The sequence below is a fragment of the Bufo bufo genome, chromosome 2 (genome assembly GCF_905171765.1).
Source record: "Bufo bufo chromosome 2, aBufBuf1.1, whole genome shotgun sequence".
Classification (NCBI taxonomy): Eukaryota; Metazoa; Chordata; class Amphibia; order Anura; family Bufonidae; genus Bufo; species Bufo bufo.
In genome coordinates, this window is record NC_053390.1 from 703,396,611 (window position 1) to 703,412,110 (window position 15,500).

The following is a 15,500-nucleotide window of genomic DNA, read 5'->3' on the forward strand; positions in this document are numbered from 1 at the left end:
TCCGCTGCGGCTGCCCCACGGACTATGCAGGCCGCAGCACGACCACGGGCCGCACACACCAGTGTAAAAGAGGCCTTAAGGACAGAAAAAAGAGCACCACGTATGCCAATGAATTTATGTGGCAGATCCCTCTTGTTTGTCCATCAGGAACGTGTCCTGAAAACATGCCAAGAGCCATGCTCTAGTTCAGGGATGGCCAACCTGTGGCTCTCCAGATGTTGCAAAACTACAACTCCCAGCATGCCTAGACTGCCTACAGCTATAAGCCTACAGTAGGGCATGGTGGGAATTGTAGTTTTACAACAGCTGGAGAGCCGCAGGTTGGCCAGCCCTGCGTCTAGTTTATATAAACTGTAATAAAGATATGTACTTACTTCTTCATATCTATGAATTCTTTGTTATCTACTTTCTTCTGAATATTCTTCACTAAAAGGTCTCCATACTGTTTAATTATCGGGAACATCTGTAAGAGTGGCACTATTTAGTATTTCATATCATTTAGCAGGGAGCTGAAAAAAAATTCCAAATGGGGTGGAATTTTGAAAAAAAAATGCAATTCCACCACAGTGTTATGTTTTGTTTTGTTTTTTTACAACATTCTGTATGCGGTAAAACTAACCTTCTTTCTCTGAGTCAGTACGATTACAACAATACCACATTTTTAAAGGTTTTTCTTTATATTATATATTACCATATTCTAACCTCTATACCTTTTTATATTTATGTCCATAGAGCTGTGTGAAGTCTCATTTTTTTGCAGGGCGATCTGTACTTTTCACAGATTTTGGGGTGTGTGAGACTTTTTGATAAGTTTTTTCAAATTTTTTGGGGAGGTGAAGTGACAATAAAATGGCAATTTTTTATTGTTTTTCTGTTACACCATTTGCCGTATGGGGTAAATATTTTAATATTTTATTAGTACGGGCGTTTGACACGGTGAAGGATTTTATTAATTATTTATCTATTTTCTTTTTTGGGGAAGGGAGGGTGATTTGAACTTTTAGATTTTTTTTTGTTTTTAAAAACTTTTTATTTTCTTTAACCTTTTTTCGAAGTCATCCTAGGTGACTATAACAAGCACTGGATTGCATCATTAGATTGCTAATTATATTCTGTGATGGATATTTATCCATCACAGAACACAGTATTCAGTATATTCCAATACAGTGCTGCCTGTGTTGGAGTATACCAGTGAGAGCCCGTTCCCCATCACAGGAACATAACAGCTTCCCCCATTTCGGCCGGCAGCATCAAGGACGATTGCAGACATTAGCCCAGGCCTCTGCTGTTTGAAACAGCAGCTACCCAGCGGTTATGCCACCTGCTGTGCTTGTGCGGGGGTGCCATCTTTAAAGTGACAACCACCACTGTACATGTACGGCGGAGGTTGTCAAGGGGTTATCCGCTTGGGGCTACAAAAGAATTTTCATTTTTTTGTTTTCATTTTTTACTCCCTGCTTTCCAAGACTCGTAATTTTTAACTTTTCTGTTCACATAGCCGTATGAGGGCTTTTTTTTTTGTAGGACAAGTTGTGTTTTCTAATAGCTCGATTTAAATTTCTATACAACGTGTTGGAAAGCTGTGCAAAAATTATTAATGGGTTGGAATTGGGAAAAAAAAAAGCATCACCTTTTTACATGTTTTTACAATATTTACTGTGCACTATAAATGTATAAAGGACTAACCTGCTCGGTCCTGATAAAGGTTGAGCACAGCCAACAGGAGCAGAAGGGGCTTGGGAGAGCACCACAACCACTTTTTTTTTTAAAGATTATGGGGTCCCATATTTTAGATCATAGTTTATAACAATTTTAATGAACAAAATAGTAATATTATCTCATACTTATTTATGACATCTATATATAAAAAGACGTATATACACTGCGTGCAGAATTATTAGGCAAATGAGTATTTTGACCACATCATCCTCTTTATGCATGTTGTCTTACTCCAAGCTGTATAGGCTCGAAAGTCTACTACCAATTAAGCATATTAGGTGATGTGCATCTCTGTAATGAGAAGGGGTGTGGTCTAATGACATCAACACCCTATATCAGGTGTGCATAATTATTAGGCAACTTCCTTTCCTTTGGCAAAATGGGTCAAAAGAAGGACTTGACAGGCTCAGAAAAGTCAAAAATAGTGAGATATCTTGCAGAGGGATGCAGCACTCTTAAAATTGCAAAGCTTCTGAAGCGTGATCATCGAACAATCAAGCGTTTCATTCAAAATAGTCAACAGGGTCGCAAGAAGCGTGTGGAAAAACCAAGGCGCAAAATAACTGCCCATGAACTGAGAAAAGTCAAGCGTGCAGCTGCCAAGATGCCACTTGCCACCAGTTTGGCCATATTTCAAAGCTGCAACATCACTGGAGTGCCCAAAAGCACAAGGTGTGCAATATTTAGAGACATGGCCAAGGTAAGAAAGGCTGAAAGACTACCACCACTGAACAAGACACACAAGCTGAAACGTCAAGACTGGGCCAAGAAATATCTCAAGACTGATTTTTCTAATGTTTTATGGACTGATGAAATGAGAGTGAGTCTTGATGGACCAGATGGATGGGCCCGTGGCTGGATTGGTAAAGGGCAGAGAGCTCCAGTCCGACTCAGACGCCAGCAAGGTGGAGGTGGAGTACTGGTTTGGGCTGGTATCATCAAAGATGAGCTTGTGGGGCCTTTTCGGGTTGATGATGGAGTCAAGCTCAACTCCCAGTCCTACTGCCAGTTTCTGGAAGACACCTTCTTCAAGCAGTGGTACAGGAAGAAGTCTGCATCCTTCAAGAAAAACATGATTTTCATGCAGGACAATGCTCCATCACATGCGTCCAAGTACTCCACAGCGTGGCTGGCAAGAAAGGGTATAAAAGAAGAAAATCTAATGGCATGGCCTCCTTGTTCACCTGATCTGAACCCCATTGAGAACCTGTGGTCCATCATCAAATGTGAGATTTACAAGGAGGGAAAACAGTACACCTCTCTGAACAGTGTCTGGGAGGCTGTGGTTGCTGCTGCACGCAATGTTGATGGTGAACAGATCAAAACACTGACAGAATCCATGGATGGCAGGCTTTTGAGTGTCCTTGCAAAGAAAGGTGGCTATATTGGTCACTGATTTGTTTTTGTTTTGTTTTTGAATGTCAGAAATGTATATTTGTGAATGTTGAGATGTTATATTGGTTTCACTGGTAAAAATAAATAATTGAAATGGGTATATATTTGTTTTTTGTTAAGTTGCCTAATAATTATGCACAGTAATAGTCACCTGCACACACAGATATCCCCCTAAAATAGCTAAAACTAAAAACAAACTAAAAACTACTTCCAAAAATATTCAGCTTTGATATTAATGAGTTTTTTGGGTTCATTGAGAACATGATTGTTGTTCAATAATAAAATTAATCCTCAAAAATACAACTTGCCTAATAATTCTGCACTCCCTGTATGTGTATATGTATGTACGGTATATTCCGCGATCACTCAAAAATGCAACCATCGATTTCAACTAAACTTAGTATACACATCCCTTGCTACCTGAAAAGAAATCTTGTGGGGGTCACAGCTCTCTAGGACGTACCGTTCCTTAGATATTCCTCAAAAATGACCTGCATTAGCGAATACAAGCCTGCAAGTCTTTCTCTTCATATCCCAACTGCCATACACACGGTCACATGTCCCTTATCAGCCAATAGAAGCATGCAGGCCCTTAGTCTCCACATACACACAGTTTTACTCCAGGTTTCTATAACAACCCAGCCATTTTTCTTCACTGCTGTAGGTCAACTTTAGGCTATGGCTACACGACAACATGAGTCGCGTGACAATAAGTTGCACGTCACATAGGGCACAACTACATGTGTCGCGCGACATTGATGTCGCACCAATGTCGCGCAACAATTTTTATAATGATAGTTTATCGTGCTGCACTGCGACATGTGACGTACTGTGACAGTCGCAGAAAAATCCATGTTGGATGTATTTTTTGCGACAGTCGTGTCGCAGTATGTCACATGTCGCAGTGCGACACCATAGACTATCATTATAAAAATTGTTGAGACAAAATGTCACGCAACACATGACATCGTGTAGCCCTAGCATTAAATGGGCGGGCACTGTGGAGGTTACTGTTAAGGGGGCAGGTCGCTGTAGAGGTCACTGTTAAAAGAGCAGACACTGTGGAGGTCACTGTTAAGGGGGCAGGGGCCACCATTAAAGGGGCAACTTCTGTGGAGGTCACTGTTAAGGCAGCGGGGTACTGTGGAGGTCACTGTTAAGGGGGAGAGCCCCTGAGGAGGTCACTGTCAAAGGAGTGGGGTGCTGTGAAACTGACTGTTAAAGGGGCGGGCTGCTGTGAAAGTCAAAGTTAAGGGGATGGGCTGATGTGGAGGTCCCATTTTAAAGTGGCGGGGGACTGTGGGGGGGTCAGTATTAAGGGGTGGGGGACTGTGTAGTTTACTGTTAAAGGGGCGGGGTGCTGTAGAGGTCACTATTATGGGGGATACTGTTGATATCTTTTAATGACACACACAAACATTAAATGAAATAGATAAAATATACCCGAGCGAAGCCGAGTCCTTCTGCTAGTGTCTTATATAATTTACCTGCTTAAGTTTACCACTGGTGAACGTTGGTGACAACACTGTTCTTATCCTCTTCCAATGGTCATCTGCAGCCGTTGACACTGCAGACCTTAGAGGGCCATTAAGGCCAAAATTCTAAAAAAGAAGCAAACATATTATTAAAATATATAAAATTATATTAAATATTAAATATATAAAAATAAAAGTTTAGAAATAAAAATCACCAGAAATAGCCAAAAGCAAATGAAAACTGGATTTGATAGGAGGACTTACTCTTCTGTTTTTAAAAATAGTATAGCATTCCTAAACTAGAATGGCTTTAATGATAGCTGGGTCCATAATGGCGAGTACCGGCTGTCTCCCATCATAGAACCTGGTAAAGAAAATAGAGACGTTCATATCTGGCGATGACCACCACTATGGCACATGGTAAATGCTTTTATTCACCTAGTAAAAGTTGAACTGTCTGTGCCACATTAAAAAGTGTACCCTGCAAGTGCACACAGCACAGTACCTCAGTGAAGAGATGGTACTGTTAATTACCATATTTGTAATAGCAATTCATTCTAAAAGATTTTGGGGGTCACTTTCTAATCTGAAATACGCCTAAATTAGGCGTATTTCAGGCGCAGATGGCGGAGCAACGGTTAGTTGCACCACTATCTGCGACTTTTCCCCGCCCATGCCACGCCCAAAAGTTTAGACCTGGCGTGAGCAGGGAAAAGTCGCAGGCCCATCTAAGTCATCATTTTCTACGCCTGTTTCAGGAATATTGGGCAGTGTAAATCCACTTAAATCAGGAAATGGAATGACTGCTACAATGTATTAGAAAATAGCGGTTTCACTAACACACATAATATTTTTTACTTACCCCCATATTTTTCCAAACTTTTTGAAACTTTCCATGTCAAATTGAAAAACTCCCTGAAAAAAAGTATGCTTTACTAACAATAATCCCAGACCTAAGGAAGTTAGTAGATTAACTGGTTTGGACATACATGAAGCAAATTCTTACAAAACATAAAAAAACATATTAGGGAAGGCCATTCATTTATTAAAATTCATCTTAAAATGATAACTTTTCTCAGCCTGTTTGTTGTGGGTGATGACATACATCCTTCTACTCTATACAGATTCTCTAGGAATCTAAATTGCTGCAATGTTTTAGCATTGAAAATGTAAATTTAATTATCTATAGATCTGATATGACCCGTTAATAGATACATTCACACCATGCAGGTTCAGCATCAGCACCAGGGCAGGTGCCAAAGCTCATGGCGCTGGGAAGTCCATGATAATTTGGACAAACTTTTCAGACTTATTGCACAAGGGACCACAGACAGCTTTATTGCTCTGCTACATGCAGCAAGCTCCCCAGGACTGTAAATTTAATGGTTTCACAACAGGTAGTAGCAATTCCAGAATCCTGATAAACTAAAGTTTTACAGGAATTCGAAACAGTGGTAATCAATATGATCTACTGCTGCTATACCACCATGACCAGCTTTACCCTCACCTACTGTGTCTTTCTCCCATACCTTGTAGATTGTAAGCCCTCACCGGCAGGGCCCTCTCTCCTTCTACCAGTACCAGTTTGTAACGTGTCTTGTTCATGCTTATTGCACTTATGGGAGAGGCTTAACCTGTGATGAGGGGTGAAGCGCTTCCCCTGACCTAGCTGGCTGTGTTGTGCCGGAATCCAGGAGCGAGGGTAAGCCTAGTAGTGGGCGTACCCTAAGGGGAGTGTTTGAGAACAGGGGGGGTGGATGGGTATGAACAGAAGCGCCCTGAGGAGCTGGGGGCTGGAGCTTAAGAAGGTAAGATGCCCCTCCCACAAATTCAGGCTGACTTTTCAGCCTTCCACTTATGGGAGAGGCTTAACCTGTGATGAGGGGGGAAGCGCTTCCCCTGACCTAGCTGGCTGTGTTGTGCCGGAAGCCAGGAGCGAGGGTAAGCCTAGTAGTGGGCAAAGATAGACGAGGAGAGCAGAGTAGTGACAAAAAGCCTTTAATTCCACTCAGAGAGCAAGACTACAAAACGCCTGGGAAATCTCTACATTCGGGTTCGGGATGTATCTCGTGAAGCAGGAAGAGCGCCAACGACCCATGCATTTGGTCACGTGCGCCGGGACCCCGTTTTTTGATGCTGAGGACGCGGCCCCGATTCAGCGAGTGTCCTGTGATGGCCAGCGGGTTATAGCCGAGACCTGAGGCCAGCGTTCTGAGGGGAGACACGAAATGGATTGCCGTCAGGGGCCCCCCACGCCAAGGAAGCAGCGGGGCATCTAGTGGGGCATCTTGCAACAAGGCTAGCAATTGACGGAGGACCATGACCGGGCACCAATCGTTGGAGGTTTTAAAAAACCTGACTTCCGAGGGTGGCCCATGCTGATTGGCCTTCGTGGAAGGGAGCCAGAGGACAAAATGGTCATGGGCCCAGGACAACTGCCGCACCTGCAACCCCTGACATTTAGGGGAGGTGCTGGTAAACTCACCTGGCCTGAGGAACCCGTAAAACCCGAGATACATGGCTGCCTTAATAATTAAACTAGGAGAGTGGCCAAAAGGGAGTCCATCCAGCGCGGACAAGAGTCTCCTGAACATCTCACCGGAGACCGGCTGCCTACGGGCGGGAGGGGCGTCCCCGCACTTCTGGATCCCCCTAAGGGCCGCTTTAACTGCCTGCACTGAAAAAATAGAACCCCCATTCGGGTTATGAAGCATGGCGCAGTACTGTATCCCCGCTAGGTACAGCTTGATGGTGTTAAATGACAGCCTGAGATTGCGGTGACAGTGGGCTATAAACGCCAGGGTGTAGGAGACATCGTCCAAGCCACCTTGCGGGTGGGACCTGGCAAAACCTTTGTAAACCTTGACACCCGCTTGGTAGTTCCTGACAGTATTGGAGGAGAGGGAATGCTGAACCAGGTTCCTGGCGTGGGCAAGGAGGGACTCTAGTCCATCACTAGAGACTGGAAGACCGGAAGGGGGAACCCCGAGGGGTCCGCTCCTGGCAGCACCTGAAAAAAGAGGGGGAAATTAAATCGGGACAGGGCATCTGCCTCCACGTTCTCGACCCCCGGGATGTGGCTGCAGAACACATGGAAATTATAAGTGAGGGAGAGCCAAACTAGTCTGCGCAGGAGGGACATGATCCTGGGGGATTTGGCCCGACCTCTTGTGATGATGTCCACGCTTGGTTATCGGTGATGAACATCACCAGTGTGTTCGCCCAGCGATGACCCCACACTTGGGCCGCCGCTACGATGGGGTAAAGCTCCAGGAGGGAAGACGAACTCAGATTTTCGGCGACTGACCGGATTTCTACGGGCCACTGGCCAGCCATCCAATGGGACCCAAAAATAGCGGCATACCCCCGGGACGCAGCAGCGTCCGAGAAAACGGTGGGGTATGACAGTGCCCATGACGGCACGAAAAGGGAGATCCCGTTCCAGGAGGATAGGAACAGGGACCACATGGCCAAGTCCGCCCTGGCATGGCTGTCCAAGTGGACGATGCTGCTCTGGTCAGGAACCGAAGGCAACAGCTGGAGCAACCTGGTGGTGAAAGCCCTGCCCTGGGGCATAATTCTGGAGGCGTAGTTGAAATGCCCCAGCAGGGATTGGAGCTCCACGCTGGACAGGTAGCCCACGGACATGGCGTGGGAAATTGCCGCACGGCAACTCGCCAGTTTTTCCTCCGGGAGGCTGGCCTCCATCCGGATGGAATCCAGGGTGATGCCGAGGAACATCACCCTATGGGCGGGGCCCTCAGTTTTTGCGTGGGCTATCGGGACCTGCAGGCTGGAAAAGATTTGGAGAAGAGTAGCCAGGTTGCCCGACCCGCCTTGTGGACCCTCGATGATCAGGAAGTCATCGAGGTAATGGATGACCGTGGGTAATCCGCCATGGTGGACGAGGATCCAGTGCAGGGCCTTGGCAATTTGGTCGAACAACCATGGGCTACTCTTTGACCCAAACGTGAGCCTGTTTGCGAAATAATAGCGATTGGCCCATCTAAGCCCGTAGTAACCCCATAAGTGCGGTTTAACGGGGAGGAGCTTAAAAGCATCTGAGATGTCCGCCTTTGCCAACCAGGAACCCCTGCCGGAGTTTACTATGTCTTTAATCGCCTCGTCTGTAGAGGAATATTTAATGGAGAACTCCTCGGATGGAATGAGCGAGTTGAGACTGGGGACGGCAGAGGCATGAGACGCGGACAGGTCATAGATTAACCTCTTTTTATTTGAATTTTTTTTGGACACCAGGCCAATGGGGTTGATGCGCCAGGAAGGAAACGGTATCGACTCAAGCGGCCCGATTAGGAAACCTTTGTCGACTTCCGCCTGGAGCAACTCCTCAACCACTGCCGGGTCCCCAGAAGCCGACCTCAGGTTGCCGCCTTCCCAAGACGTCTGCGGCAGGGCGATGAGGTCCGTGTGAAAGCCCTCTGCGAATCCGGACAACAAGAATTGCACAAACCCCCTGTCGGGGTGGCCCTGCAGAAGGATTCCAAGGAGGTCGAGGTCAATGTTGGATAGTCATAGCTGCCTCGCAGACCTCCTGGGACAGGCGGGACGCGGGTGAGCCCTGAAACACAGCGAGCAGATATGGAGGGCCCTGCAACTATTGAAGCCGCAACTGTTCATGTTATAATTGTTGCAGACCTGGCTCTTGCCCAGGAACACGATGGGCCTGCCCAGTTTGTCCACTCCGGGGGTGCCCAGTTGGAGACCTGAGGGGCCGGGCAGGGACCTATCCTGGACAGGGTTGACGGCGTTCGGACACCAGTCCGAGGAATGGAAGATGGACTGGCACCCTGAGCAAGACGGGGCCCTGAGACCCACGAAGTGGCGGCAGAACAATTCCATGTCTATATTTGCCCAGTTGGTGACGAACTTGAATTGAACCAGGGCAGCCGCTGCCTTAGCCGAGAAGGAGCGGTGATAGTCATAGAATGACGCGCCACCGTACTTATGCCCCAGATCGTGACCAAATAGAGGTAGGAATCTAATCCCTCCCTTCTTGTAGGCTGGGCCGAGCACACGATATCCCTGAACAGGCTGAACGCCAAAACAAATTCCGGGATGGTGAGCTTTCGGTTCAGCCTTGCGTCCTTGGCCCTCAGGACAAGGGAGACGTCACCACAGTTGATGACCCTGTTCTCAGGGAGGTCCTGTGAGGCGATAAGGATGGACGCCAGGTTCACATCCTTTCCCGCCAGAATATCCTTCTTAATGCCGTCCGGGATGAAATGAGCCGGGGCCACCCGGGGCGTGAAAATGGCCAGTACCGAAACCCAGGACTGGGCATCAGTCACCATGCCGACCAAGGAGTCAATGGTGGCTTGCAGATGCCTCAATGCCTGTTGAGTGTCCGTGGTGCCCGGCTGGACGCCTAACGGACCCGGGGTGGTCATCAGCCGCTTGTATAACTCTGCTTTGCGGGCAGAGGCCGGGTGAGGAATGCCCCTCCTATTGAGTTCAGTGATGAGCCTGGGAACCGTCCAGCTTCTCAGGGACGTGTTGCCCGGCTGGCCTGAGCCGGACGTTCCAGGGAGGGACATGGTGTCCTCCACGTCTGAAGCATGGGACATGCTTAAACCTGTAAAGAAAGAAATGGTCCCGAATAACTATATGTGATCGGGACATAGTACGACTGGTGCCTACGAGCAGGCTTGAGTCTGTCTGGGCAACGTACCTGGGCTTAGAGGCTACTACCTGTACTGATGTGTTGGGTCACCTGACCTTGGTCCTAATATCACACGAGTGAACGGTCAGGGCACGTTTCTGAGAGGACAAATCCATAAGGTTCGGAAAAAAAAGAGAACATAACTGAGGAGGGTGACGGGCCTGGGTGAACCAGGAGACAGAGGTAGGTGTGAGCCTGGGCGAACCAGGAGACAGAGGTAGGTATGAGCCTGGGTGATCCAGGAGACAGAAGTAGGTGTGAGCCTGGGCGATCCAGGAGACAGAGGTAGGTGCGTGCCTGGGCGATCCAGGAGGCAGAGGTAGGTATGAGCCTGGACGAACCAGGAGACAGAGGTAGGTGCGTGCCTGGGCGATCCAGGAGGCAGAGGTAGGTATGAGCCTGGGCGAACCAGGAGACAGAGGTAGGTGCGTGCCTGGGCGATCCAGGAGTAAGAGGTAGGTATGAGCCTGGCGAACCAGGAGACAGAGGTAGGTGCGTGCCTGGGCGATCCAGGAGGCAGAGGTAGGTATGAGCCTGGGTGAACCAGGAGACAGAAGTAGGTATGAGCCTGGTGAACCAGTAGAGGAGACAACAACATATAACGTGAAAGTACATACATATAACACATGGCACTGTCGCCACCATAGAATAAATGACTGTAGTGAACATTGTGACCGCTGAATGAGTATGGCGTGTAATGATGACCTGGCCCACTCGTAGTGAGACCCCCAGTTTCTTTGAGCAACGTACTGGAACTAGCGCCCTTTCAGCCCAGCAGGGACTCCGGGGCCCTCTCCCTAAATGAGGAAGCGAGGATGACTTTGTCTTCCTCCCGCTTAGCGCAGCGTGGCACGGCGGGAGTGCGTATGAGATGTCTTGTGGTTGGGCCCTACTGAGGGATTTTTTTATTTTTTTTTGCGGCTGTTTGTGGACGTGGCCGTTGTTGCCCAGGGGCTAGATACCCTTACTACGTATGGCCTGTTTGAGGGGGGTGCCAGGCTTGCCTGGTTTGAAATGAAAAAATGTGCAGGGGGGGTGACCATGCGGACCAGCAGACTGGGGGACGGGGACCACCCATCCTAAGTAGTACGTAGGGCGGGAGACCTGGTTGTGGGGCCAGAATCAAGGTGTGTTTCGAGAGGGGGAGGGACCCAGTGGGGACAGCATTAACCCAGGCTGGAGCCACCGCACTGGAGCCGCCACGTCGCATGAATCTGCCGGGCCTAAATGAAGATTCCGGCGTGCGTTCCACTCTGGAACGCACGCCGAACCCGTGACCAGGCCCAGGCCCGGCGGAGGGACTCCAAGCGTGCGCTCCAAGCTGGAACGCACGCCAACCACGTGACCCGGAGCTCATTCCTGGTGGCGGATTTCCGGCGTGCGCTCCACGCTGGAACGCACGCCGGGCTGCAGAGGAGCCCTAAGTAAGGACAGGACGGGGGAGGCCGTGTGGAGGGGGGGACCCGCGGGCCGGACCCTGCCCCCCCTGCTGCCTCGGGAGGGAGTTGGATGGGGAAAATAAAGGAGACAAACAAAAACAGAAAAGAAAAACAACTTGGGGCAGGAATGTGTATAGGCATGCGTTCCACGCTGGAACGCGCGCCGACTCAGGGAGCCGAAAGTATGGCACAGAATTTACCTCTCCTGAAGACGTGAACGGCAGTGTATGAAACTAAATGAAGCAGATGAAAGCAACTCACGACGTGCACGGATGCAGTACCAGAGCAAGCGACTCCTTATCCAGCGTATGAACAGAAGCGCCCTGAGGAGCTGGGGGCTGGAGCTTAAGAAGGTAAGATGCCCCTCCCACAAATTCAGGCTGACTTTTCAGCCTTCCACTTGTCTGTATTATGAATGTATACCCCTTTTCATTTGTGGTCATGGATACCTGTGTGATGGAGGCAACTAGAGACGTGACCATCAACCTGCCTAACTAACTAGATCTAAGTGGCTTGAATTGTGCCATAACCGCTGCATAGGAGAGACGCCTAAAAGAGGGCATACTCTGTAAGATGTAACATTAAAAAGAAGGGCGGGTTGGGAGGGTACACAGCACCGACGCTGAGCCCAGAGGTTAATGAAGGCTGCTGCCGCGCCTCCCACAATACAGGCCAATAAATCGGCCTTCATACATGTACAGTGCCATGGAGTGAATGGCGCTTTAATAATAATAATGATACTGAGGCACAGAGCCTGATTTAAGGTCAAATCATGTGTATGCTTTATTATATTCAGTAATGCTATATACCTATATGGTGTCACCCAATAATACTACAATACAAGAATTGTGATATAAATATACTCTGTTACTTCACTATATATACCGTATATACCGCCCCTAGTTTACCTATAGTAGCAGTGTTATATATTCCTTTTTCTTATTTGTTCCCAGTGCCTGATATGTGCTTTATTGTGCTGTTCAGCCTGCTGTCTGCTGGTACAGCATTCAGCTACAGTCCAACGCCGCTACCTTTCTAGTACATTTTTTTACGCTGCTTATTACCAGCTTTAAAAAAAAATATATATATATATAAATGAATTGTGTATTTTTAATGCAGCATAAGGTTATATAAGCCGTAATTGAAATAAAATGTGAATAGTGTGTCTTTTTACTCACATTTCTGTTTTCAAGAAAAGTACCAAAGAATGGTAGGGGCTTAGGGCCAGGTATTCCATATTTATTAAAAAGTCTGTATGGCCAGATCCCATAACTGGAAAAGAATAAAAAAAATGTCATTTATTATCATATTTTCTCCAATATTCAGGATACAGTCACATTGTACAAACCTTTTGGACATGGTAACAAATAAGTACAATCCTGTGCATGAAAGGGTTAATAGATTACGACAGTAATCCTAGAGGGAGGATCCATTACCAGGGAAGCAGAAGCATACAGTACAGATACCAGAGAGCTGGCCGTTCCTGGTTACGAGTGTTAGGGAGAAGATGTCAGCCATTCCTGGGGGGCAGCTCCTTCCTAGAAATGCTCTCAGGCCCCGTGGAAAATATCTGGGAAGTTTACATGATTGCAGAAACTGCCTGTCAGCTGTATACAACCTTCATATAAAAACTACAGAGTATATACAGCCTACAAGCATAGAAAAGCTGCCAGTCAGTGTGAGTTCACTTACAGACTGGGTTCATGCACCCAGTATCTCTTAGTATATAACTTTTTAAAGGGAAGAGATCCATGATGATCAATTGATCATTTAAAGAGGTTCTCCGGGAAACTAAACTAAAAAAAAGAAATATTATGTCATAGTAAAAACATTCATAAGTACCTTTATTTATCAAAAGAAACTCGTTTTCACTAGGGAGTTATCATTGTGGGATCCTAAAATGGCTGCCATTAGGTCACTGCGTCAGAAACACGTCCTAGAATGTCCAGTACACTCACTGGGACTTGATGGCAGCCATTTTAGGATCCCACAATGATAACTCCCTAGGAAAAACAAGCTTCTTTTGATAAATAAAGGTATTTATAAATGTTTTTACTATGACATAATATTTCATTTTTTTTATTTAGTTTAGTTTCCCGGAGAACCCCTTTAACACAGTACAAGATGTGCAGTAACTTTGGTATGTTTAGCTTTAGTTCCCTACGGCTGATCTCAGGGGCCTCAGCTAGGGGACAGGGTTTACATGCCTCATCCAGGGACGAGAAATGCAAACATACAGGTTCACTGATATAAAGTTACAACCCTTTGCTTATTATTTGGCAGAAAGGACAAAAACACTTTAGATTAAGAGAGAATGATCTTACTAAGCGAGAAGTGCCAGCAGTATGATGAGAAGGATCCATGTTTCCTTGGAGAAATCTGGGATGAGATACATGCTTAATCTTCCTAGATGTTGACCCCTCTTGTATATACTTTCCCTGCTTCTTGATAGTGTTCCTCCACTTCTGGCTCTCTGCACTTGGCTAGCTGTTAATATACTGCTTCCTTCCCAATCCCTATGACGCTGCTCTGGAGGAGGGATCACTTATCTGAGAACATTGCTGGCAACAGGCCAGGCACTTATGTATATACAGGGAGAGGCACACAATGTAAACTGCTGTAATGTCTCTGAAATGTACAGAAAAGCCCACAGTGCTAGTCGGCATTGATATTATTCCTTCATAAAGAGGAACACTACAGCCATAAGGGATACACCGTGTTATAGTGCCTAGTGCGGGGCCACATGCAGTTCTTAGACAATCTGTATAGCACTATAATTTATATTTTTTTTGGGTGGCAAATAAGCAAAGAAACTAATTCTGGCTTTTTTATGGTGTTCACATATGGGATAAATTATGTGATAATTGTGTAGTGCAGGTAATTACGGATGCAGCAATGTCAAATATGTGGAGGGGATTTTATTTTTGCAATTTATTGCGTTGAAATGCTTTTTTCAGTTCAATACGTTTTTATTAGGTTTTTTCAAAGTATTGTGAAAAGAACATCCAATGCAAAACAAAAAACAAAAAAAAAAAACTGTGTTCAAAGATTTACTGCAAATATCATATTATGATCCTTCAAAGCCATCATTCCCTCACACCAAACTGTAGTGTTTACTGAGCGTAGACTGTCGCTAAGTGATGGGATTGAGGAACTTTTTCAGTTTCTAGCTATAGTTATTTTAGTAGCCAAATGAGTCGCGATAGTGCGTGCACAGGCATGGGATTCAGCCAGTTCCCTCCAGTTCTCCAGGTTCGGTTGTTAAAATAACCACAGGAAATGCAATAATTCCGGATTTCCGCCACACTGTCTCCAGCAAAAATGAGAAGTCCCTGGGTATATGATGCTAAGTCATATGGGAGTATAATACTATCTCAGCACCGTTTTCATATATGCTTCATAATGAGTCGCACATCGTAAATGAGTGACCGCAAATCTCATTGCCATAGACCATTGAGTCTTAGATATCACCCTGCTGAGCTCCCTATCCCACACCAGATATGGAGCCGATTTAACAAAAGATTATTTTAAGTTTAGCATGGAATATAGAGGTCTAGTGTCCTTTAACCCATTTGCTACCAGCCCCGTATACAGTCAGGTCCATAAATATTGGGACAGCGACACAATTCTAAAATTTTTGGCTCTATACGCCACCACAATGGATTTGAAATGAAACGAACAAGATGTGCTTTAACTGCAGACTGTCAGCTTTAATTTGAGGGTATTTGCATCCAAATCAGGTGAACGGTGTAGGAATTACAACAGTTTGCATATGTGCCTCCCACTTGTTAA

The 15,500-nt window shown here is 46.4% G+C and overlaps 1 protein-coding gene across 1 annotated transcript in view; it reads right to left on the reverse strand.

The window, feature by feature from the left end:
* LOC120990135 (cytochrome P450 3A29-like) overlaps positions 1-14,192 on the reverse strand; it is a 30,170-nt gene extending 15,978 nt beyond the window's left edge. The window contains 6 exon segments of the mRNA XM_040418711.1: positions 375-463; positions 4,602-4,715; positions 4,854-4,953; positions 5,452-5,504; positions 12,887-12,980; positions 14,033-14,192. Coding sequence (XP_040274645.1) covers positions 375-463; positions 4,602-4,715; positions 4,854-4,953; positions 5,452-5,504; positions 12,887-12,980; positions 14,033-14,103 — 521 coding nt within the window. The 5' untranslated portion in view covers positions 14,104-14,192.
* Between the last annotated feature and the right edge of the window lie 1,308 nt (positions 14,193-15,500).